The sequence below is a fragment of the Eleutherodactylus coqui genome, chromosome 6 (genome assembly GCF_035609145.1).
Source record: "Eleutherodactylus coqui strain aEleCoq1 chromosome 6, aEleCoq1.hap1, whole genome shotgun sequence".
Taxonomy (NCBI): Eukaryota; Metazoa; Chordata; class Amphibia; order Anura; family Eleutherodactylidae; genus Eleutherodactylus; species Eleutherodactylus coqui.
Genome location: NC_089842.1, coordinates 188,624,817 through 188,652,238, shown reverse-complemented (window position 1 = coordinate 188,652,238; position 27,422 = coordinate 188,624,817). Strand labels below are relative to the sequence as shown.

The window sequence follows — 27,422 nt, the reverse complement described above, 5'->3', positions numbered from 1 at the left end:
ATATCTATTCCTGTCTCATTTGCTCCTGCCTAGGAGGCCATTGTTTGACTATGTTTAGATAATGTTAAAAGGCTGTGCAGTTAACTAGTCTTAACGATTGCATACTAAGGAGGGTTTGTGTCAGTCTTTTTTTTTAATTAACCTTATGTAATTCCATGACAATATTTTGAAACTGCAGCTTCAATAAAATCCTTTTGAACCATAACTCAAACTGATATCACTCATAAATCTGTCCCTTATGCCTGCAACAATTATTTGCAAGGGTAAGGTATTCTCTGCACGCACATTTTTTTCTCTCTTCACGTGTTGCTTCAATAGAAAAAAAAAATAAGCCTAAAAATCCCTTCCATGAAACTCACAATTCCTAAACAAGCTCAGACCCCGATGCCAACATCCAGCCCTGCTGCACTGACAGCAGTCCAGACAGACAATTAGCTGAATGGCAGGGATCCTACGTGGCCGGTCAACTATTGATGACCTATCCTGAGCATAGGTCATCAATAGTAAATGCCTGGAAAACTACTTAAAAAAATTTTTTGATGTGGCCACTGTTGGAAGATAAAACCACCAGAAGTTCATCTGGGTATTGGACAACAGCGCCATCTATTGGCAAAGCAAGTACGTGCTTCTAATGAGAATTTTGCAGCTAATAAAAACCTGATGCAATGGCTTTTTACATCATCTCTCCAGAGCAGCTCAACTTGGTCCCCTACCATTTATAATGTACTGGAAAATAAACTAAATAAACAAACCACATTGGACAAGAGGTAATATGAAACACTTTATGCTTTTGAATGACAGCTTTGAGAATCACTTCTCCACAAAAAATAAATAATGACACAACAGGGAATCCTCTTCACTGCTGAGCAGTATAGTATGGCACAATTAGATTTTTTTATTTTTAAACATTTAAATATGGAAGAAAGAGGAAAGAAATTCTAATAAAGAGAAACTAAATCCATGAAAATAAGGAGTCTCAATTAAAAGGGTGATGCTTCAGTCAACGTTTGAAACGCAAGCGCCAGGGTTAAAATGATCAGTCATTAGAATGACTACAGTGGCCATTTTACTAGCCAATGCATAAGGGGGGCACGTTACTTACACAAATCAGAGTACTTCATGCAGAACAAACAAGTGCAGAGCCAACATATTACCCAATGCAACTGGGTTTTTTTTTCCTTTTCTAACCACAACTTGCAAGTTAAGAAAAGTGGCCAGTTGCAGAGAGAAATACCAAAGCTCTTACTATGGCACCAGTTATAACACATGGGTCTCAGAAGTTAAGCCAGAAGTCTGCAAATAAACGCTACATAAAAGGGGTTGACTGACGCATCACACAATTAATAGGACTAGTTCTCCTTAATAAACTAGTAAGATTAGTGCAGCAGTCAGCATGCCAGCTGGAAGCCACCACTAAATGTGGCAAGAGAAAAGTTAGTTACAGTTTAGCTTCACAGTATCGGTTCATGCTTGGCTTACAAGCCAAAACAGTATGGTTTTAAAAATAAGTTGTTTACCAAGAAATAGCTTGACAGTTTCAAAGTTAGGAAGTGTTCCTGCCAATCATTTCTAGCATGGTAGAACATTTCAGTCATTTCAGCAGCAGACTTGAATATCCACCTGTTTTCAGTCAGAACGGTGGAGAGCGGTAAAGAGTTAATGTCCATCAGATATTTCACAAGGCAATCTGTCCATAACCTGGGCTTCTAGTCAGATCTCAATAAGCAGATCCTCTCCGTACTTCTTGATTAGTTTACTATGATTATGATCAACAGACCACTGCTTTGGAAGAAATTTCGGTGCCATTTTGTCTAGGAAGTGTTGACGCCAGCGTTTCTCCAGTTCCATTAAGGATTTCAGGCCATTTTTTGCAGAGCACTGCACTACTTTCAGTCCATGTGGAGTAAAGGTCTCATTGAAGATTCTGAGGATAAAACAAAAAAGGTCAGTTTAAAAAAAAAAAAAAAAAAAAAGTGTTGACCAAGAGGTCTGCATTTCACACTTTTAACAGTGATCAAAAGGTTTCTATCCCCAAATCAAAGGCAACTTTCGTCCGAGAGTCCAGCACAAGTTAGCAGTTTAGAGTGCAAAAGTAAAAATATATACCATATATACACTCGAGTATAAGCTTAGTTTTTCAGTACTTTTTTGTACCTGCAGGCAGCCTAAAGGCAGTTACACTGAATGATTATCGCTAAAAATTTGCTAATCAGTGATCGTTTTAGCAATAATTGGTGCGGGGCACCTGCATTTTGGTCGCTTTTTGCTCATTAAAATCAAGCTCACCTAAAAATCATTGCTCACTTTTATCTTAGTTCTCCATGGGGGAGTGCTGATAGCATTGTTTCCCCTTGGAGAACAAAGGATTTGAGCTCAGATAATAACCTTAAGCTATTAGCAGGGAAAGAGTTCACAGAGGGATCGCGCTCCCTCTTGGTCTCCGGCTGGCTCTCACGATGTCATCGCGAGAGCCCGGCCTGTCACCATGGCAACAGGATGCTAGACACTGGCGTCCTGTATTGCCTATGCTCGCTGTATAAGCTATCAGCTATGTGCTTTTTCTAATATTAACATAAAAAAAGGAAAAAAAAAAAAGTTAAAACCCCACATATTGGGTATTGACACATCCGTAACGACGTGTACAAAAAGTTGAACATTTTTATTTTGTACGACAAAAAGCGTTTAAAAACGCTAAAAAACAGAGGCAAAATGCTAATTTTTAGCATTTTGCCTCCAAAAAAAAAAAAGCAATAAAAGTGATCAAAAAAGCCGTACATTCCCAAAACGGTACCAATAAAAACTACTGCTCGCCACGCAAAAAAACAAACCCTTATATGGCCGCGTCAACGGAAAAATAAAGAAGTTATGGCTTTTGAAAAAAATTGAGATGGAAAAATACAAATCGCTTGGTCCTCAACGCCAAAATAGGCCATGTCATGAAGGGGTTAAATACAATTATTTTTATGCAACATAATCACTCAAGGCTGTCACTCAGACTGTCCTTTCAGCGATTATCTGCTCCTGTAAATGGGCCTTTAGTAATAGTTTTGCATAGCATATTAGTGTCAATTAACACTATCAGCTTCATTTGCATGCTATTGCAACATGTGATTTCCATGTTCAGTGATTAAACTTTGAGAAATGCGTTAACAGCATTTCTGCACTGGTTTACAAGTGCAATATTAGTAAATTTCACTTGCACCCGTAAATAGCAGCCCAACCCTATAAAAGCAAAGAATACCTTGGCAACTGCTTCCTTGTCAGACATGGCCTCTCTGTACCCCAGCTACTAGGTGTCACCTGCACAAGTAACAAGAGTCCCAAAAGACCCTGGACTCCATATAGTAGTTTACATTCCATAAAAATTTCACAAACTAGAATATGCAGCATGCCAAACCCCAATAAGTCTAGATATAAGGACTATTTTGTCACCTCGTTTCCAGGTTTGATGCATTCTTTAGTGTCTCCTCAGTAACGTCATCAACTAAATAAAATGCTCTGATCTCGGACAGCAGTTCTTCTCTTCGGTTGACTGGTAGCTTCGATGCATGGAGAAGTGCTCTTGCAGCAGAACGCACCTGCCTTCTTATAGGATCCTCCAACATACGCATCCCCTCCTCACAGCCGATGGGTGCAGAGAACTCAACTGCGAGCTGCTGTTTCAAGTTGTTATCGTAATAGTTTGACACGGCGTGGCAAGATGTGCAAAGAAGCAGAACATCGTGAGAATTGTGGTCCTTCATCTGTATAGGAAAGTGGCGTCTGTACTCATGAGGCACAATGTTCTTCCTACAAAGAAAGAAATTAAAAAAAGGAAAATCAAGGGATGTTGGGTTCATGCTGCCCAAGCCACAGCATTTCAGAATAAACCTGTCCCCATGATTCAGGTAGCATGAACCTGATGACAGAAGTTTCATGGGTTAGAGAACCTGGCACTTTCACCCCCTCCCTCCAAATCAATGCATTAGCATGGTTCAAGAGTCATTGCTGCTTTACTATGGCAGTTTCTACAGTACGGTTTGTATTTGCATGAAAGATAGACAGACTCTTCAGAAGCAGTATAATGCCTGACCAGCCAGACTGCAGAAGGACATAAGATGCTCAAAGACATTCAATAGCGGTTGGTCTAATAATCATTTCACCAGACTTTATTAAAAACTTGGCTGACTTGAGCTTTACTAGAGTGGAGAAGACCTCCACCAGAATTGGCATTGAAATTCTGCATGCAATCCTTTCCTATACTTAACATCTGCGTGTGGAGAGTCAAGAAGCCCCCATACATGTACGATAATCCACCGGTCACTCCAAGACGTAAAATTTTCCCTACTATATAGGGGGGCCTTGAAAGCTAAGCAAGTGCCAACAGGGTGTACAAAAGGTGAGGCCAACTTTAAGTCTGCAATACAATTACACTCACCGTATATAGGACTCCCTTTTACCACAGACCACACAGAGGTTTTCCTTAACAGTTAGGTAGTAGTCCACACTAGACTCAGGTCGCCCAGAAGGCTCAAACCGTAGTCTCACCACAAATGGATCACTGCTGATCAGGTCTGCAGAAACAAGTTATAGGTCAGTGACAAACAGATACAAGACAGAATAAGGTTCCAAATAAAACATGACTGACCTCCAATGCCTTTATCTAGATACCATTGGGCTTTTTTTCTATCACAAGTACATAGAGGTTGTCCATCAGGCGCATGCAGGAAACAGTTGTCATACAGTGGGGACTTCCTGCAAGAGACAAGACAAACGTTAGAAATCATGAATTCTGTGCATAATATTTACACACCATTCCCTTTGGAATTAGTTGACCCCTTTACACAGGGACCATGTTGGGCATAGATGCCTGCCAGGTTGCCCCAGTGATAATCATTCCTGAGCCTTCTCTTAGCAATGCTCATTCCTTTGTGAAGGTGGAGCAGACCAGGGGATAGTTCCAACCTCCATCCATAATAAATATCCTAACTGAAAGAACGAGAAGCAAACGAATACTTGTTAGTTGTGCAGTTTGGGCATGTATTTACACATTGATTTATTCAGTGTGTAAGAGAGCCCATACTCATTCATTGTCTACAGCAGGAAGTTAAGGGTTGTCCAGTTTGAGGATAGGCCATCACTTGTCTACATCACCACTAGTATATTGGCAGGGAGTCCCAGGCAATAGCACCCCCCACCCTCCCAGCCAATCAGCTGTTTGCCAGGCTAGCATGCTTGTGCACAAAGTAAATTTCTGCAGGAAACTGACAACTGTTCTTAACATAGTGGCCAGCCTTGGTATTGCAGGCTAATTTGCCATTCATTTCAAGGGAAACTTGGCCTGATATGCCAATCCTGGCACATCAGTAAGAATAGAGCAGTCCGCTTCCTGCAGAATTCAGTTTAGCATTTCAATTTGTTCCTTGGGGTTGTACCAAGTTTACCTCTTTATTCTGCCCCCCCCCCCCCTCCCCCTCCACAGGAAAGTTACCAAATGCATGATCAATGGGGCAAGTGTCAAGTTTGCCACAACCCCTTTAGAAGGACCTAAAAAGTTCAGCACCTTTACTGGTCAAGGCCAGATTTTTTTTTTCTAATGTCCGATAAGACATCCCCTTGTTATTAGTGTATCTTGACGCCACCGGAACGCCCCCCCTCACCCCTGGCTTTTGATAGGGTCAAGCATGGAAGTTCCTAGCAGCACACTGGTTAGATTAGTGGCAGCGCTGCAGACTTCGGCTGAAGGTTCCTTCGTTTCTTAGCCTTGCATGAATACCTGTAAATGTTAACATTTACCGCTTTAACATGGCAGCATTTACATGTAATGAAATAAGGGTAAGAAGCCAAGGAACTGTCTGCCTAACCTTCCAGGGCAGCCACAATTCAATTCCAGCAGCTGCAGCATGCGCTACGTCCGCCCCAGGATTTCAGCTAGGCTTACCACCCACCCGCCACTCTGCCGTCAGCTGCCAAAAGCCTCCATCCTGCCTGTCAGCTGTGTGCTGCGACCACCTGTGAGTCATCCCTGATGGCTGATCCCCTGCTGACAGAGAAGGAAAGGGACGTAGCTTCTGTGCTGCTGCCAGGGAATGCACTTGCACCGCCAGGGGAACACGCTTGCACACCTCAGCCTGTGGGGAATGCAGCAGCTGTATGCCTTGTCTACACCAGTTTAGTGGCCTTGCAGGACCTGAAGGCGATGCAGCACTCCAGCCAATCAGGTACAGGGGGCGTCACCCCCTTTGTCAATCTCAACTCCACCAGCAATTCCTGGTGGCGTCAATACACACTAATACCCATCCCCTTGTCTCAACCTAGTTCTTCTGTGGAAGTTACAAACTGAAATACCTCACTGAATATCCAACTCCTAGAGGCTTCTTCTTGTATCTGCGCGGATCACCTTGAGAATTCACATTTGTTTGCTCTGTCGGACCTTCCTTCTGTTTTGAAACAACATTTATATCTCCATTTACAAGACCTTTTCCTTTAAATGGAACATCAATCAGCCCTTGGCATTTGCCCAAGAAAGATTCCCATGTTGTGGAAGAATCAGAAGAGAAGAACCCAAGTAGCTGCAGGAAAAGTGCAACAGAGACCTGGGCATCTCTGGCAGCATAGAACACCTGAAAGGGCAAGAAGGCAGCTTAGACAAAACCTCGAGATAGCACTCAAGCTATAAGCTGGTTTCTATAAGCCATGTGTAGTCTGACAACATGAAAGTGTTATACCTTCAATTCCCTCCCCCTTACAGCTTAAATACACAGGAGGCAAGCGAAGGGCTATGGCAGGGAATTTATCATGCCTTTGCTGGGGGGGGGGGGGGGGCGGGGCGTTGCGGTATCCCTTGGCGGATCTTCGCCGTGGGAGCAGGAGACACCAAGTCTACGCCGGTCAGCCCTATCTGACAGATAGACTGACCGTGGAGAATCGGGGCAATTGGCAGCATGATTCCATGCTTGTGGACAGGGGGCTGGCGCTTTCCATAACAATGCTATGGAAAGCTTCAGAGGGCATGAACAGTCCCGTGGATGGGCACTCTTAGTCTGTCATCTTCTATGCTGGAGTGAAAAGTTTACAGAACATCTGCACAAAGTTTTACTTAATAAGTGTGTACACCTACCTGCTCGCCAAGCCAACTGCAACCACTTCATAGAAGTTGCAACAGCAGCATGGCAGAACATGTGAGTCAAGCCAGAAAACTGGCTCAAGTATATTAATAAAGCTCCCTTCTTTATGTATATATACCTGATCATTGGTGAATTCATCTGCATCCCAATTACTACAGCGAAGCTGAAAAGATTTATCCAGCGAGAAGCACAGGATCGTTTCAGACAAGGACTTAAGACTCAGGCCGTTCTGAAAGAGGTCCCTCCTGAATAAATACATATGTATGAGTTATGGTTACACATGACTTTTAATCTAGTTATTTTAAAAAGTCCTTTCCAGTACTTAACAAAGGGGTGCTCACCCCAAGCATAGTATAAGATATGTTCCTACAGCCAAGTAAGTACTTTTGTTTGCTGTTGAGGTACATGTCAAGTAACAGGAGATAGTAAGTATTAGACACCTATTAGGAGATTCTTCATTTTACCAGAAATGTACAAGTCTACGATTCACACAAAGCATTATGGACATTTCTTTTAATCCTTTCCATAATGTATATTTTGTCCTAGCAGAGAAGGAACTCAGTAGCCAAGGACACATCTGGTATATTCTTGCATACTAAAAGGCTCTACCTCAGGCTAGATGGAAAGTAGACCCAAGTGGATGCCACATATACTGAGGCCTCCTTGAGATAGCCACCAAAGACTGCATTAAAGAAGGCCCAAGGTGGTGGTCTTCTCAGAGATAATGAGAAAGTATAATATGGTGAAAGAGAAAATCCGGTCTGCATATGTGTCACTATACTTGCAGCCTGTGAGGAGGTGGGGTATACTGGCAGGGTGGAGGTGCACCCATGATCATCCTCCTGCCTCACTGGGCTTTAGCTAATACCCAGTAATGGAGGGATACAAACCCTACCCCATCCTGTATGTGTAGCCTAAAGTCATTACATGCTACAGTCACCACTACAGTACGTTTGATAAGTTTTGAGAACGCAAGAGTCAGCCTGAAGTGACATTTACTTACTGTTGCCATAAGTGGTTTTCAATTAGTTCCAAAAATTATATATTAAAGTTAATACGTTGGATTAGGTTTATGAACTTCTAGCAGGAATGGAAAGTTCTATACATACAGTAACTAATTTGTAGGCTAAAGGTTAATGTTTCTTCAACACACCCAACTGTAAAAAGTGGATTATACCCACCTGATAATCAGGTTTCCAGTAGTCTCCACGACAGCACCAATGAGATTGCCTCCTCCTGGTAGGACAGGAACATACTGAGAGGTTAAAAGCTCCCCCCCTTCCCCACTTTCCTCAGTGGATTCTAACGAATTGCCGGGGCAGGAGCTAAACTTAAATTTCTTCCCCTAACCGGGGTTTTTTTATTTTTAAATTTATTATTTTATTTTTATAGGGCGGGAAAGGTACGGGTGCTGTCGTGGAGACTACTGGAAACCTGATTATCAGGTGGGTATAATCCACTTTTTCCCCCAGTCGTCTCCACGACAGCACCAATGAGACGTACCAACTAAAGTTTATTAGGGTGGGATCGCTGCCGAGAGGACTTTGCGGCCGAAGGCCATGTCCTCGTCCTGCTGCACTTTTACCCTATAGTGTTTAGTGAACGTGTGGGGTTTTTTCCAGACTGCGGCCTTGCAAATTTGCTCGACCGAGGCTGAACTGTGTTCGGCCCATGAGGACGCCACTGCCCTTGTGGAATGGGCTTTAAGAGCTAACGGGATCTCCTTCCCGAGGGCTTTATAGGATTCTATGATGGCCAGGCGGATCCACCTGGCTATGGACCTTTTCGCTGCTTTGCTACCCTTATTTGGGCCACTGAACTGGACGAACAGGTTGTCGTCCCGCCTCCAGTGGCTCGTTGTATCTATGTAGGTTAGGACTGCTCTCCTAACGTCCAGGCAGCTTAGGGTTCTTTCCTCCTCGTTTTTTGGGTTGCTGAAGAATGAGGGGATTATTATATCCTGGGACCTATGAAAATCTGACACTACTTTTGGCATAAAGGCCGGGTCTGTTTTAAATATTAGTTTGGTGTCTGCAATTTTCATAAACGGGTGGCGGATGGACAAGGCCTGTAGTTCGCTAACCCGTCTTGCGGATGAAATGGCTACTAGGAAGATGGTCTTGATTGTAAGCATTCTTATAGGTAGCGACTCCATCGGTTCGAATGGTACCGCTGTCATGGCCCCTAGAACCCAATTAAGGTTCCAGTCTGGGAATAGGTTTATGGGCCTAGGGCGTAATCTAGCTGCTGCTGTTAGGAACCTGTGGACCCATCTATCGTCTGCGAATTTTGTGTCGCAGATAGCGCTAAGGGCTGAAACTTGGACTTTTAGGGTGCTCGGGGAGAGGCCCATCTCTAAGCCCTCCTGCAGGAATTCTAAGATTAGCGGAGTGTCGGGGATAGAATCCCCGCGATCCCTTCCCTGTCTCCATGAGGAAAACTTTCTCCAGACCTTCTGGTAGATCAGGTGGGTCGTCTTTTTCCTACTGGACATTAGGGTTTCTACTACTTTCTCTGAGAATCCTTTCTTTCTTAGCGAGGATTCCTCAAGAGCCATGCCGTTAAATGGAGTTTGTCTAGGCCGGGGTGGTTCAGTGGCCCCTGCGATAGAAGATCCGTCCAGGTAGGGAAGGTGACTGGGTCCTGGACGCTCAGTGTTGTCAGAAGACCGAACCAGCTTCTTTTCGGCCAGAAGGGGGTCACTAGGATTAGCGTGCATCCCTGGGTTCTGAAGTGCTGTAAAACCCTGGGGATTAGTGGTATGGGAGGAAAGGCGTAGGTCAGTCCTTGTCCCCAGTCCTGGCCTAGGGCGTCTACCGCTATCGGATGATCTCCTGGCCGGAGGGAGAAAAAGTTGCCTACTTTTGTGTTCTCCCTGGTTGCGAAGAGGTCCAACTGTGGGGTCCCCCACCGGTTGGTTAAGATTCTGAATGCCTCTGGGGAGAGGGACCACTCTCCTGGGTCTATCTGCTTCCTGCTGAGGAAGTCTGCTTTTCCGTTTAGTGTCCCCTTTAAGTGGGTTGCCGTGATCGAGAGGATCCGGCCCTCCGCCCAGTGAAAGATTTTCTGTGCGATGCTTTGCAGTGGGGGAGATCTTGTGCCCCCTTGGTGTCGTATGTGAGCGACCGCGGTGACATTGTCTGACAGTATTTTTATGTGTTAGTTCTGTAGCGAGTTGCCCAACTGCTGTAGAACCTGCCAAACTGCCTGTAGTTCTCTGAAATTTGAGGACTGTTCTTTTATCCTCTGAGGCCAGGGACCCTGAAAGAATTGGTTCCCCACATGCGCTCCCCATCCACAGGCGCTTGCGTCTGTTGTGATGTGGATGGCTGGGTTTTGTAGCCAGTGAACCCCTCTCCGCAGGTTCTCTGGGGATGTCCACCAACGCAGGGATGTTTTTGCCCTGTTTGGGATGTACATCCTTGCCCCTAACGAGGACTGCCTTTTGTCCCACGAGGATAGGACTACGGCCTGCAGGGCTCTGGTGTGGGCCTGGGCCCATGCTACTCCTGGGATGCATGATGTCAAGCTCCCCAGGAGAGACATTGCCTCCCGAATTGTGCAGAATCGTCTTCGTAGGAAGGTTTTGACTATTCTGCGGATTTTTTGTATTCTCTCCTCGGGTAGGTAGGAGCATTGCGATTCTGAGTCGAGAGTTATTCCCAGAAACGTCTTCTGCTTGCCGGGATCTAGGCTGGATTTTTCCCAGTTTATAATCCATCCCAATGATTGGAGAAGTTGTAGCACTGTCTCCAGGTGTTTGGTTAGGAGTTTTTTGGACTCTGCTATTAATAGAATATCGTCCAGGTACGGTACTACTAGGATCGATTTTTCTCTCAAGTGGGCGGCTACCTCTGCCATAATCTTGGTAAAGATTCTGGGAGCTGAGGATATCCCGAAGGGCAGGCATCTGAACTGGTGCTCTATTCTTCCGCCCATGTCCACTGCGAACCGCAGGTATTTCTGTGAATCTTTGTGGATCGGGATGTGAAAATAAGCGTCCTTTAGATCGATGGACGCCATGTAGGCTCCTCTGGGGATCAACTTTATTGTCGAGGAGATGGTCTCCATTTTGAATCTCCTGTATCGGACGCAGGTGTTCAGGTCTTTCAGGTTTATTATCGTCCGGTGTTTCCCGCCGGGTTTTTTTTACTAAAAAGAGCCTGGAGTAATAGCCCTGGGTTTCCTCGTTTCGCGGTACGGGAGATATTGCGTTTAACCGTTGCAAGTCGCGCACGCTTTGCCCTAGTAAATGTAGCTGTTTTTTTGGGGCTCGCGTGGTAATAAATTTCCTTCTGGGGATGGACACCAGCTCTATCTGGTATCCGTACTGTAGGATCTTTGGGATCCATGGGCCCCCGCAGATTGCGGCCCATTGATCCACAAAGCTCCCCAGCCTTGCCCCTACGGGGATGGCGTCAGGGTCTTTGCTTCGGCTCCCCCTGGTGGGGGTTGAAGAGGATATTCCTTCCTCTGCCCCCCTTGGGGTAACTCCAGCGGCCTGTCTTGCCCTTGCCTCGGTAGGCCTCGGGCTGCTGCATTGGGGCCCGGGGAAAGGTCTTCACTCTGTGGTTTTTCCTCAGGGAACCCTTTTTTCCTGTCGGCCGCCTTCTCTAGAATTTTATCTAGGTCCGGTCCGAATAGAAACTGGCCGTAGAATGGGAGGGCACACAATTTGTTTTTCGAGGCCAGGTCGCCTGACCATGATCTCAGCCATAACACCCTTCTGGCTGAGTTAGCGCGGGCTGTGGCTTTTGCTGAGAGTTTGACGGTCTCGGCCGCGGCGTCCGCTAGGAAGTTAGTGGCCATGCGCAAGATGGGAAGGGAGTTAAGGATCTGATCCCTCGGTGTCTTGTTGGTCAGGTGTAGTTCCAGCTGCTCTAACCATACCCCCAGGGTCCGCGCCACGCAAGTGGCTGCGATCCCTGGCCTAAGGATGTTTGCCGCTGCCTCCCATGATTTCTTTAGGAGTCCCTCTGCCTTGCGATCCATGGGGTCTTTTAGCTGTGCGGCATCCTCAAAGGGAAGAGTCGTCCTCTTGGCTACCTTGGCCACCGGGACGTCTACCTTAGGTATTTCGTCCCAGCTTGCGCAAGCTTCCTCCTCCAGGGGGTATCTCCTTTTTACGCCTCGAGCGGAGAAGGAACCTGCGTCTGGTTTACTCCACTCTCTCTGAATTATTTTAGAGATGTTTTTGTGGACCGGGAAGGTATGTTTGCGCCTCTCCCCAAGTCCACTGAATATCTCATCCTGTCGGGTCCGCGGTTCTCTGGGCTGTTCTATTTTTAACGTAGCCCTGACTGATTTAATTAATTCCGTCAACTCGTCTTGATGGAACAAATATTTCCTGTAGTCCTCCTCCTCTGAGGACTCTTCGGCCGCCTGTTCCTCTTGCTCTGATCCGATGGAATTCTCGGAATCAGAAGGCTCCTCGGGAACATATGCCTTTCTTTGGCGTTTCGCTGGCGGTGCCGGCAGTGACGTTAGAGCTGATCGAACCTTCTCCTTCACCAGCTTCCTAACGTCATCCAGGAATCCCCCCAATTCCTCTCTGACTAGCCTAGCCACGCATGCCTTGCATAGAGGCCTCTGATACGTGGCTGGTAGTCTCGTCCCGCATTCCACGCATTTTCGCAGTTTTGTTCTGGGGGGGGATGTCTTTTTTATCCTCCTGACAAACAAAGCATTTTTGCGGGTAAACATGCAATTTTTCCATATACAGCATACTGGATATTTGCATTGTATTTTTGCCGCACTGGCTACTTACGGCCGCTGAGGCTGAGGTTTCAGCTGTCTCTGGGGCTGGAGCACTCATCTTTATACCAGTGCTGCAGACACCTTGCGACCTGTAGTGCTGGTGTTCTGGCTTCTCTCAGGTTCCTATTTGAATTTTCGCGCTCCTGCGCCAAGCCCCGCCCCCTCCGCTCCTAATGCAGACGCGATGACGTCATCGCGCTGGACGTGAGATGCGGCGCCCCGCCCCCTGCCGTCAAAGGGCTTCCTGCCTTTCTGCCGGAGGACGAAGGGGACTGAGGCTCCCGCTTTGAACCCCCCATGGGCCGCCGCGGGAGGAACCTGGCCCGGGGGTTACCACCCTGATGTGGCGTCCCGGGAGTCGTCTGGCTGCGAAGGGATGACAGGGTGAGCCACTGCCTTCCGATCCGCCTGTATACTTTCGCTGGCTTCTCCACCAGCTCCTCTCATAGATCCTGCCTCCTGGCAGGACAGGAAGACACTGAGGAAAGTGGGGAAGGGGGGGAGCTTTTAACCTCTCAGTATGTTCCTGTCCTACCAGGAGGAGGCAATCTCATTGGTGCTGTCGTGGAGACGACTGGGGGAAATTTAGATTTGGGTGGTGTGCAGAACTCCTCACATTACGGCTCTTTGCAGACTGCACTTTGTTTGCATAAGTGGTCTGCGTGAATAGGTCTCTGTTCACAATACCATTCTTGGACCAGAAGAAAAATGAAGGTGTGCCGAATCTCAGGATGACAGAAGCCAGTAGCACAGATGGAACCCATTCACTATAAATAGTTGTCATTTTACAGCAAAATTAAAAAAGCAGCATGCGGTGCCATTTCTGATAGAACCCATGATGGGAACTTCATGATGGGAACTTCCAAGTGAAGAGGCGGAGCATTTCAGCTACAACGTTAAAGTTTGCGCAATCTTTGCTAAAGAACATTTGTATGTAAATCTGTGTGAAGGAGTGTATGTAAATATTAAGCTATGTTTTTACATGTTGTAAGTAAACATTCATGACATCACAACTGTCTGCACTAATTAGAATATATATCTATCATGTTAGCCGATAACTGAATATCACATTTCCATTTACTTGGTTTCCCTACCAATATATGCTTTCTATACATTTAGTGGTATTTTATAACTCTGAAGTGCTGTCCAATTTACACATCTTAAAGCAGTTAAAATGTCAAGAAGCCATTGGGTTGTCCACCGCCAGCAAGTATAAGGTTCAGCAACAATTACTGCTGCAATTCATTGGGTTACTTTTTTTTAAAATAGTAAACAAAAACCTTTCCATCTTTATTTCTGGTGACTTTAGGAAGGCAAAGGATAAGCATAAGCAGAGGTATATAGGATCTCTGCACTTTAAGCTCTTATTTTTAGGGTCTGATATTTCTGCTTCGGTCAGACTTAAGGCCTATTCCAATGTTCGTATATCGGTTGGGTTTCACGGACAATATAAGCCGTCCCTCTATGCAGGGGAAGCAGACGGGCTGGGAGCAGTGCACTAAGCTCCTGCCCCTTCTCTGCTGTTTGCAACAGGAGGGGGTGGAGCCAAGTTGTTTTAAAAAACACATTGCATGAAACTACCTGCATGTAGAAAGCACTGAGTGTAAATTTAGACAAGTTACCAGATGACCAATTTTACAAAGGAAGCAATGAACACAACTGAAGGGGCACAGCATTATGGTAAGCACTGTGGCCCCAACATTTCAGCGATCAGTGGGGGTCTCAGAGGCTCACACTAGTCAAAAGTCTTGACTCACTCCAACATGTCAAAGGTAACTGCAATTTAAAGCTTTTGTTACAAAGCATACATAAAAAAAAGAAAGATGAAATTAATAGTTTGACACCTACCTATGTCTCATTGCCAGGTAACGGATATCAACAATGCCCTTCACAGAGATTCCATAGTCATTCATCAATTTAGAGGCGTCATCCCAACAGCCTACACCGACTTTCAGCACACTGCTGTTTGCTAGAAGAGTTAATAAGGTCCTGGGAATATTGCAGGCACTGCTGGCCAGTCGGGGCAAACGAACCAGGACACAAAGGCCACTGTGGGAGGCCATCTGTAGAAGGGAGATGGGGTTGGTTCTCCCATCTACAGACACCTAAAGATGCAGGGGAAAAACATTGTGAAGATAAACTGTGCGACTGTTAACAAGTACATGTCGGCAACAATAATATGGTAATAAGACCAACCTAGCAAGGAAAGACTGCCTCTAAGCACAAGAGAAATTTTTTTTTTTTTTTTTTTTTTTTTTTTTAAAGTGGTTGTCTGAATAAATTCCACTTATGGATCTCAATTAATGTATATTGGATCTCAATTATAGCTATTTTTGTATCTTGTCACCACCCCATACTTACTGTGGTGACAAGATCCAGTCCGCTTGAGAGGCTGGCCACACCCCACTCAGGTCCTGGCATTAACTAAGGGAGGCTTCCCCGGCAGCACAGCACCTTCTACCTGGACTGGGCAGCGGCGCACAGTGAGGGAGCGGCTTCCATCAGCCTCTCTGCACTGGGCGGCAGCAGCAGCGGACACGGGAGAGGGGTGCCAGCAGCAGCACAGCGCTGGTTGCAGTGACTGAGTGGGGGAGGGGGAGGCTGTGAAGAAGGCTGCAGGGGAGTGGGGAAACAGCACGAGCGGGAGATCAGCGGCAGCACAGCACTGGGTGAGGGGGGGGGGGGGGACAGACAGCGCTGGGTGACCGTGTGCCTGGCATAGAGGGTTAGGGCTTGCTTTAGTGTTGGGGTTCTATTATTAGCTGTAAATACTTCCATGTTAATGAAGCTGGCTCTGACATGGAAGCATTAACAGCTACTAATGTAATCCCCAAACACTGAGACAACCCCCTTACCCTAAACCACCATCCCAGCATGAAGTTAACCCCTTTTGCTGCTAGGACTTTTGAGGGCCTGGCTGCACACAGCCAGTCAGCAGCCTGTGGGCATACACAGACCATCATTAGATCTCCACCCATTCTGCTGGTGGTGACAAGATACAATAACCCTCTTATAAAAAGAAAAAAAGTGTTTATAAATATAATAATCAAACCATCTCATGTTCATGCGCTCAAGCAGTCAAGTTTGCAGAACTACTGACACCACATATCCAATCTGTAAGCACTTGTGGCATAGCATGTACTGCTGTTGCCATCAGGTGGCTGCACTGGGACATCCAGCGATCTTGAGACTGTGCACCCAAATGCTCCATGTGAATGGCACAATGGTGCACATGCAGCCACAAATCCAGTCACTTCTATGGAGCCCTGTGAGATTGCCAAGCACAGTGATCTCTGCTTCTCCCATCAAGCAAGTGGAGCACAAGTCAAGCATGAACACTGCTTCATTCACATAGCATATTCAGAGGCGCCATCCCAGGATTGCCAGGGTTCCAGCAGTCAGACCCCTAGTGTTTAGACATTTATCTTGGGGAAAGGGAAACCATGTCTACCAGTAAAACTTGTGTAAATACAGCCATGCATGTTTTTTAAAAGTCAAGGTTTCAAAAGTAGCAAAGTTTAGGCTAAAGGCCATGGTGAGGCTTTCTGCACAGGATTTGTGTGTGTGGGGGGGGGGGGGGGGGGGAGAAAGCTTAGTGAAAATTACTTTTAAAGACGTACCCATTGTTTCAGCATCCATTACTGCCACAATGAAGCAGACTGCTGGTATCCTTACAGCAGGTTGCCCTGATGTTGCGAATAGTCATAAGACTGTTAAACTACACAAGTTACTGTAGACTTTAGGGGGTCTGTTAGCAAGACCACCAAGGACCCTTAGAAAAGTTCGATCTACACCAGTATGGACATAGGGAGGGCAGCAGGTAATATAACCACCTCCCAAATATTTGGACAAATTTTAGCCTGGACCAGATGGTGTTGCTTTAAGGCCTTATTTGCACAGGAAATGAGTTTGACAACCCTGCCTTGAAGCAACACCACCTGGTAGTGCCCTAAGCTCCCGCCCCGCGACACCATTTGCAATGGGAATGGGGCAGGACTTAATTCTGCTCCCACCCCTCCTCTTGCAAGCCATTGTAAGGGGCGGAGAGAGGGTGGAGATGGGGCGGGAGCCCAGTACACTGCTCCCAGCCCACCTCCTTCCCCGGCAGAAAGGGACACTGTATATCGGCCGGACGTGAAAACCCTAACGATATACGGACCTGTGAATAAGCCCTAAGGGTGGAATCGGGCAGCCAATTAACCCATTTGAAATCTGCACCAAGATATTACATGGGTCCCTCAGAAGTGTCAATAGGTAGTTGAGACCCAAGTGAAAGAATGGCTCACAGAGACAACCCCTGTCTATGTGTTCCATTAGGGCACATAATCAACACAACAGGTCCCTAGTCTAAGCCCTTTAATTGTTACCATTAAACTAGAAACAGCAGCTTTTTTCCCCAGATGGGTAAAGCAGAAGACTAATCTGGTTCTTGCTTTTCAGTTATGAAACAACTCAACGGGCTTAAGGAGTTAGACTACAGGCAGTGTGAAGAGCACCATTAGTGGTCCCTCATTGGGAAATTCTGCTTTCCAGAGAAAGCCAGGATAACTTGCAGCCTGTAAGAGTAGCCCAAGACCCTAAAAACCTACCCACTCGCAGTCCATGCCAAGTACCGGGTACATATTGAGATCCTGCTGCAATATAGGCCACACAGTCTCCCATTCTTCTGCCTTAGAGATTATTTTTACTTCAGCCTGCAGGATTTTCTCCACTGACACAGAGCGCTCTTTTTCTAAAGGCTGCCGCACATCATGATCCGAGTCCTGGACCCCTGTGGTCAATCCATTACATAAGACGTTCTGGTCAACATTAGCATACAGCTGCTGCCTCCGGCGTTTAATAAGCTTCCACAGAATAAGGCATCCTACTGTAGTACCGACCAAAGACGCAACACCAAGGGTAAATCCTGTATGTCTGGGCATGCTGCTGAATTACCTGTCAAACAGTAAAGACAAGACTGAAGGACAATTTTCTTGACAAACAATATAAATGAACTAGTTTTAGCATTATCATTGTTTGTGGATGCCAAATCATTGCAGAGTACCTGCCTCAAGGCTAGGGTGACAAGTTGCATAAAAGTAATACGACAGTTTCCAAGCTGCAATTTGGCTGTTGCAGCAGCCAACTAGAAGAAAAGATGCATTTGACTTACATGACCAAAAGCCAGCCAATTTGGATTTCTGTAATGGTTTGTCAGTATCTCGTTTGGTCATAAAATATTACTGTTGGTCATACATAGTTATGTGCGACAGACCCAGCCTTAGTCAATGCATGTTAATGGATTAACAGTTGTGATCCATCATAGGCACTGATGGCTCAAATGCCATAAAGCAAAAAAAATAAAAAATTATATATCTTGCGTATTCTGAAGCCAAGAAGGGTATAATATCGCAGTTGTGTTTAGTGCATGGAGTTTGTTGAACGCGATTAAAAGTTGAATTGGATTGAACTTACAGTCTGAAATATTGGATGGTGCAGACTTAAAGGGGTTGTCTCGCGAAAGCAAGTGGGGTTATACACTTCTGTATGGCCATATTAATGCACTTTGTAATATACATTGCGCATTAAATATGAGCCATACAGAAGTTATTCACTTACCTTCCCTGCGCTGGCGTCCCTGTCTCCATGGCTCCGTCTAACTTCAGCGTCTAATCGCCCAATTAGACGCGCTTGCGCAGAAGGGTCTTCTGCCTTCTGGTCTGTCTGGCAGCAGCGGCATTCTGGATCCGCCCCCTCAATGCGTCATCACGTAGCGCCGCCCCGTCACGTGTGCCGATTCCAGCCTCCTGATTGACTGGAATCGGCACACGTGATGGGGCGGAGCTACACGATGACACGTAGGAGGGGGCAGAGCCAGAACGCCGCCCGTGCCACACCGAGCCGAAGGCAGAAGACCCTTCTGCGCAAGCGCGTCTAATTGGGTGATTAGACGCTGAAGTTAGACGGAGCCATGGAGACGGGGACGCCAGCGCAGGGAAGGTAAGTGAATAACTTCTGTATGGCTCATATTTAATGCACGATGTATATTACAAAGTGCATTAATATGGCCATACAGAAGCGCTTAACCCCACTTGCTTTCGCGAGACAACCCCTTTAATGCCTATGGTCTGGGATGGTATAAAACAGTGTACATTTTGGAATGTGGTACTAGAGGGGAACCCCTCCACCCCCTATAGACACAGGGCTTTAACAGGTTATACCAAACTTGCCTACAAGGCAACAAATGCCCAGAATTAGGTATACTCTAGCATAAAGCATGTCTTTATTGTAAATAGTATGAAATGAACTAACCAGCATACATGCGCTTGGGGCCTTTAAACCACGGCTGTGATTGGTTCTTCAAGCACTGCAGCGATAGATTCTCAAGCACCGCGGCTCAGCCAATCAGAGCCATGGCTTGCTGGAGGCAGGGTTTACAAACCACATTACCAGGAAGCGATTCTCTATTGGCTGCTGAGGACTGCAAGCAAGTGTGCACGGAACTCCGGAGACCATTGAAAGGGACCCAGACGGCGCCTGCTAGGCAAGTAAAATAAGACATCTCCCGAAAAGCAGACTCCTTGCTTTTTTTGGGGGGGGGGGGCAAAAATTAATATAAGACAGGGTCTTGTTTCAGGGAGCCTGTTTGAGATTCTAGTAGTATACTGACTAATGATACATAACAGAATCCAGCCATTCTATATAGAACTTGGACACTTGAACTCCCAGCATCCTTGGGCTTTTAATCTGCATGTATGCCCGATAGGTCATTTTATATTATTTACAGCAGAGGTTTGTTTTATGCAAGGGCATGTTGTCTTCTAGGCAAGTTTGGTATAGGTGTAGATATAGATTTTTTTTTTAACTTGGCCATCTCTTGTCAAATATTTGTCTTAATCCCAGTACATATTGGGTATTGGTGATGGTCAACTTCATTTTGGAACTCCAGAGCATTGTATCATGTGCAGAAGCAGATTGCTCCCAATGGGTAGTAATCTGCCCTTCCAATTAAAAAAAAAAAAAAAAAAAAGTGGGACTCCTGAATGCTAATGTGAACAGGCCCTTACACAAACACACTTTACAAGGGGTATACACACAACCCTTTGAGCAGCCAATAGCTAGCAATTCACTCCACAGTTCTAAAGTACATTTTGTATACATGCACAGAAAAATGTATACATTTTATGAAGCATATAGCTAGGCAATTTAAAAAAAACAAACTCTGAAAGCTTCTGGACTGCAGTTTTAATTAAACTTCATACATTTAAGAACAGATTGTATACATTAAATGCACATTACCAGCAATATGAAATGTAGCTGTAAGACAAGAGTCAAGCACGCTTTGTAGGATGGTCAAGCATGGTATACAGTGCTTTTCTAACAGGGAGGTCAAGTGTAGTCAAGAGTATGCACTTCAACTATGATCAAGTAAAAAGGTTTTTGTGTGTAAAAAAATAAAGTGTAAAGCTGCAGTAAGTCTAACGTTAACGCAAAAGAGTAACATGGGGCAAGTGCACAGCTCTGCTGCTGAAAACCCAATCACGGCACGAGCATAACGGAATGAAAGACGAGCCACTAGCAGCATGCACACAGCGCTCACCTGCACGCCGCCTGCGTTCCACCGCTTACCAAACACTTCCCCTTCCTGAAATGACGCCATTACGTCCGCTACGTAGGCCTCTTATACGCCTGGGGAGGTTGCGTTTAACCCCTACCTGTCCGCCCCCGCTGATCAGCTGCCCTACATGAGAGCAGTGACTTCTCTGCAGATGGAACGTGCGCGGCTTACTCGTCACTGTGCTTAGAACTGTTACTTGTTTGTACACAACTAACAAGACTGCCATTGGGGTCATCACCCAGCTTTCCTAGAGTCCTGACTGGTTATGATGAGATATTGTGTGGGAAAGCTAAGTGTCGACCTGTGCTAGAGCTATAATGTGACTCCATCGCCAGGGTTTTTCAAGATGGCAGAATCCACCTTGAAATCCACGCTTTGCCCTGTGAATCAGATGAAGGGGTCACTCAGCAGGCCTGGATTTCGTGCCAAACAAATACGTAGAAGGGCCCATTGTTTTGATGCGCAAAATATGTAGGTTTCACTGTGTATTGATGCGGGTCCATTAACTTCACTGGCCTACTGCAGTGCATGTATTTTTTCACTTGAAATTAATGTGTTCTGTTGACTGCATATTAGGGTTCATGTCCACGGGCGTTTTTTCACCACGCATTACACGTGCGATGCATGACCACATGATACGTGGTGAATGAAGTCAGTGAAAGTCTATAGACTTTCATTGATCCATGCACATGAACATGTAGATACGCACAAGGAATAGTTTGCAGCACACTCTATTTCTCCGCGTACCATGCAGCGTGAGCCCTGTACATTTGTGTAGGTTACATATGCAATAATGTCCATACGCAATACATTGCGTATGGGCATCATTTTCATGCGTGACCCGCTATAAAACAGCGTGGAATAAAAAAAAAAGTCACACTGCGCATGACCATGTGTGTGAGATAAAAATGCACCTTTTCAGGGAGGCACACCATGTCCCCTAAACCAAACCCCTCTGTACCCCCCTGATAACATGCTCCCTGACCTGCTGACTGCAATCCCTAGCGGCCATGACCCCCTGCAGTCATACTGATTCAGCCACCACGCAGCTTAAAGGGGTTGTCCCGCGCCGAAACGGTTTTTTTTTTTTTTTTTTTTTAACCCCCCCCCCCCCGTTCGGCGCGAGACAACCCCGATGCAGGGGTTAAAAAAACCACCCGCACAGCGCTTACCTGAATCCCGGCGGTCCGGCGTCTTCATACTCACCTGCTGAAGATGGCCGCCGGGATCCTCTGTCTTCATGGACCGCAGGGCTTCTGTGCGGTCCATTGCCGATTCCAGCCTCCTGATTGGCTGGAATCGGCACGTGACGGGGCGGAGCTACACGGAGCCCCATTCAGAAAAGAAGAAGACCCGGACTGCGCAAGCGCGGCTAATTTGGCCATCGGAGGGCGAAAATTAGTCGGCACCATGGAGACGAGGACGCCAGCAACGGAGCAGGTAAGTATAAAACTTTTTATAACTTCTGTATGGCTCATAATTAATGCACAATGTACATTACAAAGTGCATTATTATGGCCATGCAGAAGTGTATAGACCCACTTGCTGCCTCGGGACAACCCCTTTAAGGTTGCCTGCACACGGGCGGATGGGACCCCGTATGCAGGATTTGACCCGGTGCCCGGCAGGCTACCCCAGCGTACCTCTCCGGCATCTTCTCCGTGGATGTGCTGGCCAGCGTACATGCGCAGTAGAGATGATGCGGCTCCCGTGATCATTCTGCAATGATGATTGCAGAATGGCCGAGGGACAGACGGCTTCCATTAAAGTCCATGCGTAGCCTGCAAAAAATCACGACAGTCCAAGATTTCTTTCCAATGAGCAAAACATTTCAATCGATTTCCGCTCATGGGCAGGAAGTCACGTATTGCCATTGCATGCTATCAGCTGGATTTGCTGCAGAATCGGACGCCAGCTCCGGATTTCGCAATGCAAATCCGCCCGTGTGCAGGAGGCCTAATTCTGACCATAGTCTATGTGTATAGCATAGACTCACTCTCCACCCCGCCATACCGTGCACATCTCCAGCCCCTTTACCTTCTGTATCACCCACTATCTGTAGTATGTAAGCTCTGTGGAGCAGGACCCTCACCCCTACTGTCTCAATCAACAGATTACTACATGTGGTTTTTGTATCTTTGTTTTTGTATCTGTTCTCCCCTGTCTATGTAAACGCTGTGGAATATGTTGGCGCTATATAAATAAAGATCACTATTATTGTTGGCCAGCACATATGGCCTCCCTCACACAGCCATTCTGGAGAGCGCTGGAGTTTAGCATACCTAATCATGGATGAGGTGTGCTAAACGTCAAAAGCAGAACAGACTCCGCACGAAAATCATTGCACTGGGAAAGTGCTGTGATCGAGCGGCTGTCTGAGAGACTCCATTGAAAACAATGGGAGCGTTATACCGCAATTAGTATGGTAGAAAATGTCTGTGTGAGGGAGGCCTAAGACGTGAGGTAGTGTTGGTGTACAGTCAGGCGGGAGGTAATGTTGGGGTGCACACAGTAATGTGTGAGGTAATAATCGGGTGCACACAGTAACGTGAGGTAATGTCAGGGTACAGTAACGTGAGGTGAAGTGAGGGCGCAGACAGTAACGTGAGGTAATGTCGGGGTACAGTAACGTGAGGTGAAGTTAGGGCGCAGACAGTAACGTGAGGTAATGTCGGGGTACAGTAATGTGAGGTGAAGTTGGAGCGCAGACAGTACCGTGAAGTAATGTTGGGGGACAGTAACATGTGAGGTAATTTTGAGGTACAGCGATGTGTGAGGTAATGTCAGGGCACACAGTAACTTGAGATAGTGTCGGGACGCACACAGGTGTGAGGTAATGGCGGGGTGCACACAGGTGTTAATGTGGAGATGCAGTAACGTGTAAGGTAATGTTGTGGTACAGTAACGTGAGGTAATGTTGTGGTACAGTAACGTGTGAGGTAATGTTGGGGTACAGTAACGTGTGAGGTAATGTTGGGGTACAGTGACGTGTGAGGTAATGTCAGGGTGCACACAGTAACGTGAAGTAATGTCGAGATGCACACAGTGACATGAGGTAATGGGGTACAGTGATGTGTGAGGTAATGTCAGGGCACACAGTAACTTGAGGTAATGTCGGGACGCACACAAGTGTAAGGTAATGTCGGGGTGCATACAGTAATGTGAGGTAATGTCGGGATGCACACAGTGACGAGGTACTGTCGGGGTTCAGTGACGTGTGAGGTAATGTCGGGGTGCACACAGTAATGTGAGGTAATGTCATGCTGCAGTGACGTGTGAAGTAATGTCGAGATGCACGCAGTGACATGAGGTAATGGGGTACAGTGACGTATAAGGTAATGCTGGGACGCACACAGTAACGTGAGGTAATGTCGAGGTACAGTGATGTGTGAGGTAATGTTGGCGTGCACACAGTAATGTGAGGTAATGTCGGGACGCACACAGGTAATGTGAGGTAATGTCGGGATGCACACAGTGACATGAGGTTACTGTCGGGGTTCCGTGACGTGTGAGGTAATGTCGGGGTGCACACAGTAACGTGAGGTAATGGGGTACAGTGACGTGTGAGGTAATGTCGGGTTGCACACAGGTATGAGGTAATGTCGGAGAGCACAAAGTAATGTGACTTAGGCCTCATGTCCACTAGCTAAATGAAATTGCGGATTGCGCAGCGGATTTTGCCCATAGGGAATCATTGCCATCCACGGGTCCATTAAATTGATTTTTGCACCCGCGGATGGCATTTTAAAAGAATTGCGTTTTTCACGCGCGGGAGAAAAAACACGGCATACTCCATTCTGCCGCGGATTCCGCGTGGTTCGGCAACATTGCTATCACATTGATAGCAATGTGTGCGGATATCTGCATGCAAAAAAAATACCATTTAAAGCAAATCCGCCGCAGATTCTGCACGGATTGTATTTTTCTAGTGGACATGAGGCCTTTATGTTGGGGTGCACACAGTAACTCGTGAGGTAATGTCAGGGTGCACACAGTGATGTGGGAGGTAATGTCAGGGTACAGTAATGTTGGGGTGCACACAGTAACACGTGAGGTAATGTTGGGGTGCAGACAGTGATGTGGGAGGTAATGTCAGGGTATAGTAATTTTGGGGTGCACACAGTAACACGTAAGGTAATGTCGGGGTGCACACAGTGATGTGGGAGATAATGTCAGGGTACAGTAATGTTGGGGTGCACACAGTGAGGTAATGTCTGGGTGCACACAATAAGGTGAGGTAATGGGGTACAGTAACGGGTGATGTACTGTCGGGGTGCACACAGTGACGTGAGGTAATGTCGGGGTACAGTAACGGGTGATGTACTGTTGGGGTTCACACTGTAACGTGAGGTAATGTAGGGTGCAGTGGCGTGATGTCGGGGTGAAGTGATGTACTTTCGGGGTACAGTGACGTGATGTTGGGGTACAGTGATGTGATGAACTGTCGGGGTGCAATGATGTGCAGTAAGGTGATGTACTTTCGGGGTACAGTGACGTGATGTCGGGATGGAGTAAGGTGACATGATGTTGGGGTACAGTGATGTGATGAACTGTCGGGGTGCAATGATGTACTGTCAGGGTGCAGTAAGGTGATGTACTTTCGGGGTACAGTGACGTGATGTCGGGATGGAATAAGGTGACATGATGTTGGGGTACAGTGATGTGATGTACTCTCGGGGTGTAGTGTGTGATGTCGGGTGCAGTAAGGTGATGTGATGTTGGGGTACAGTGACAGATGATGTACTGTCGGGGTGCAGTGTGTGATGTCGGTTGCAGTGATTAGACGTACTTTTGGGGTGTAGTGATGTGATGTACTGTCAGGGTGCAGTAAGATGATGTGAAGTCGGGGTACAGTAACGGGTGATGTACTGTCGGGGTGCACACAGTGACGTGAGGTAATGTCGGGGTACAGTAACGGGTGATGTACTGTTGGGGTTCACACTGTAACGTGAGGTAATGTAGGGTGCAGTGACGTGATGTCGGGGTGAAGTGATGTACTGTCGGGGTACAGTGACGGGATGTTGGGGTACAGTGATGTGATGAACTGTCGGGGTGCAATGATGTGCAGTAAGGTGATGTACTTTCGGGGTACAGTGACGTGATGTCGGGATGGAGTAAGGTGACATGATGTTGGGGTACAGTGATGTGATGAACTGTCGGGGTGCAATGATGTACTGTCAGGGTGCAGTAAGGTGATGTACTTTCGGGGTACAGTGACGTGATGTCGGGATGGAGTAAGGTGACATGATGTTGGGGTACAGTGATGTGATGTACTCTCGGGGTGCAGTGTGTGATGTCGGGGTGCAGTAAGGTGATGTGATGTTGGGATACAGTGACGGATGATGTACTGTCGGGGTGCAGTGTGTGATGTCGGTTGCAGTGATTAGACGTACTTTTGGGGTGTAGTGATGTGATGTACTGTCAGGGTGCAGTAAGATGATGTGAAGTCGGGGTACAGTAACGGGTGATGTACTGTCGGGGTGCAGTGTGTGATGTACTGTTAGGGTGCAATGCTGTGATGTACTGTTGGGGTGCAGTGTGTGATGTCGAGGTACAGTAACGGGTGATGTACTGTCGGGGTGCACACAGTGACGTGAGGTAATGTCGGGGTACAGTAACGGGTGATGTACTGTCGGGGTGCAGTGTGTGATGTACTGTTGGGGTGCAGTGTGTGATGTCGGGGTACAGTGATGTGATGTATTGTCAGGGTGCAGTGATGTACTGTCGGGGTACACCCCTTGCTGCCCCCGCCGTCGGCCAGGCCCGGCTCTCGGGGACGGTCTGGGGGAGGACGCGGAGGATCAGCTGAGGAGGAGGAGGAGTCCGGATCGGCCCCGCAACTTGTGTCTAAACAGCTCGGTGCCGCTCAGCCTCCATGTCTGTGTGACGAGCGGCGGCGGACAGGGCGAGCCCGGGCCGGGAGCGGCTGCAGCATGAGCAGGGACGGGGGCTGCGGCATGAGGTCGGCGGTCGGCTTCCTCTCCCGGAGGGGCCTCCACGGGGACCCCCTGCTGAAGGAGGACTTCCAGCGGCGGAGGCTGCAGGCCTGCAGGAACCTCTACAAGAAGGATCTGCTCGGCCACTTCGGTTGTGTCAACGCCATCGAGTTCTCCAACAGCGGGGGACACATGCTGGTGTCAGGCGAGTGACGGCCGGGCCCGACAGCTGCCTCCCCTCCCCCCCTGCGCTCGGCCTAGTGCTACCTGTGGCTCCGCCGCTGGGGGGACTACAACACCCAGCAGGCCGGGACAGCTGCGGAGCCACAAGTGGCTGACCTCCGGCCTGCACGACCACAGCCCGGCGCTACTGGAAAAGCAGAACTCCACATTTAGGTTATTTTCTGCCATAGCAGCCTGTGACCCCCTTGGGCATCTGAGCTGTGACCCCCCCCCAGTCACCTGAACAAAGAGGTACAGCAGCAGCAGCGGCTCCCGAATTGTAGACTGAGGGTTGCAGAATTGGATATTTTGGACAAGGAAATAGATAAATGTGGAGTTCCTCTTTAACCTCCGGCAGATATCGGCTGTTCAGGAAGTTATACTAATATTTACTGTACAGCCGTGAATATCCTGCCGCAGGAATGGCGCTCTGACCTCGGAGTTGATGGCAGGTGCCGTGTGTTATGTGTAAACTGCACTGTTATCACAACACAGTAGAAAAAAACCGGCGGGCATCGTGTTCCCCTGCGCTATTATAGTCTGTTCACAAATCTGCCTGCACCCCTTGCTTGTTCAGTGTCTGTAATATGGCGGGCAAAGGGGGATTGAAAAAAAAAAAATAATTGGGGCTTATTCACACAAGCAGTTTTCACGTCCGGCTGCCGTCTATATTTGTAGCCGAACACGGACTAGTGACCCGTTAGGGAATGATTTTGCGGAATGTTTGCAACTGAACGCCGTGTGAAAACTATTTGGTGCACACTTTGAAGTGGATTGTGGTGCTGCGTCACCCCGTCAGTGCGA

At 47.1% G+C, this 27,422-nt stretch overlaps 2 protein-coding genes across 4 annotated transcripts in view; one reads left to right on the top strand and one right to left on the bottom strand.

The window, feature by feature from the left end:
* Positions 1 to 768: 768 nt before the first annotated feature.
* On the bottom strand, positions 769 to 26,875 carry EXD2 (exonuclease 3'-5' domain containing 2). 3 transcript variants are annotated; one of them, XM_066608490.1, is made up of 9 exons: positions 26,859 to 26,875; positions 17,453 to 17,798; positions 14,712 to 14,968; positions 7,225 to 7,351; positions 6,328 to 6,602; positions 4,628 to 4,734; positions 4,418 to 4,553; positions 3,433 to 3,789; positions 769 to 1,924 (listed from the first exon to the last, which is right to left on the bottom strand). In XM_066608490.1, the coding sequence occupies exons 2-9, from the start codon at positions 17,783 to 17,785 to the stop codon at positions 1,711 to 1,713; spliced, it is 1,806 nt and encodes a 601-aa protein (XP_066464587.1). In that variant the 5' UTR covers positions 17,786 to 17,798; positions 26,859 to 26,875; the 3' UTR covers positions 769 to 1,710. The 3 variants fall into 3 exon arrangements, with proteins under 3 accessions (XP_066464587.1, XP_066464586.1, XP_066464585.1); XM_066608489.1 differs by lacking the exon at positions 26,859 to 26,875 and adding an exon at positions 21,633 to 21,654; XM_066608488.1 differs by lacking the exon at positions 26,859 to 26,875 and adding an exon at positions 20,443 to 20,503.
* The window catches only part of DCAF5 (DDB1 and CUL4 associated factor 5), a 50,684-nt gene continuing 49,542 nt past the window's right edge, over positions 26,281 to 27,422 (top strand). The window contains exon 1 of the mRNA XM_066608487.1: positions 26,281 to 26,601. Within this exon, the coding sequence (XP_066464584.1) occupies positions 26,394 to 26,601 (208 nt within the window). The 5' untranslated portion in view covers positions 26,281 to 26,393. The remainder of the gene's footprint in view (positions 26,602 to 27,422) is intronic.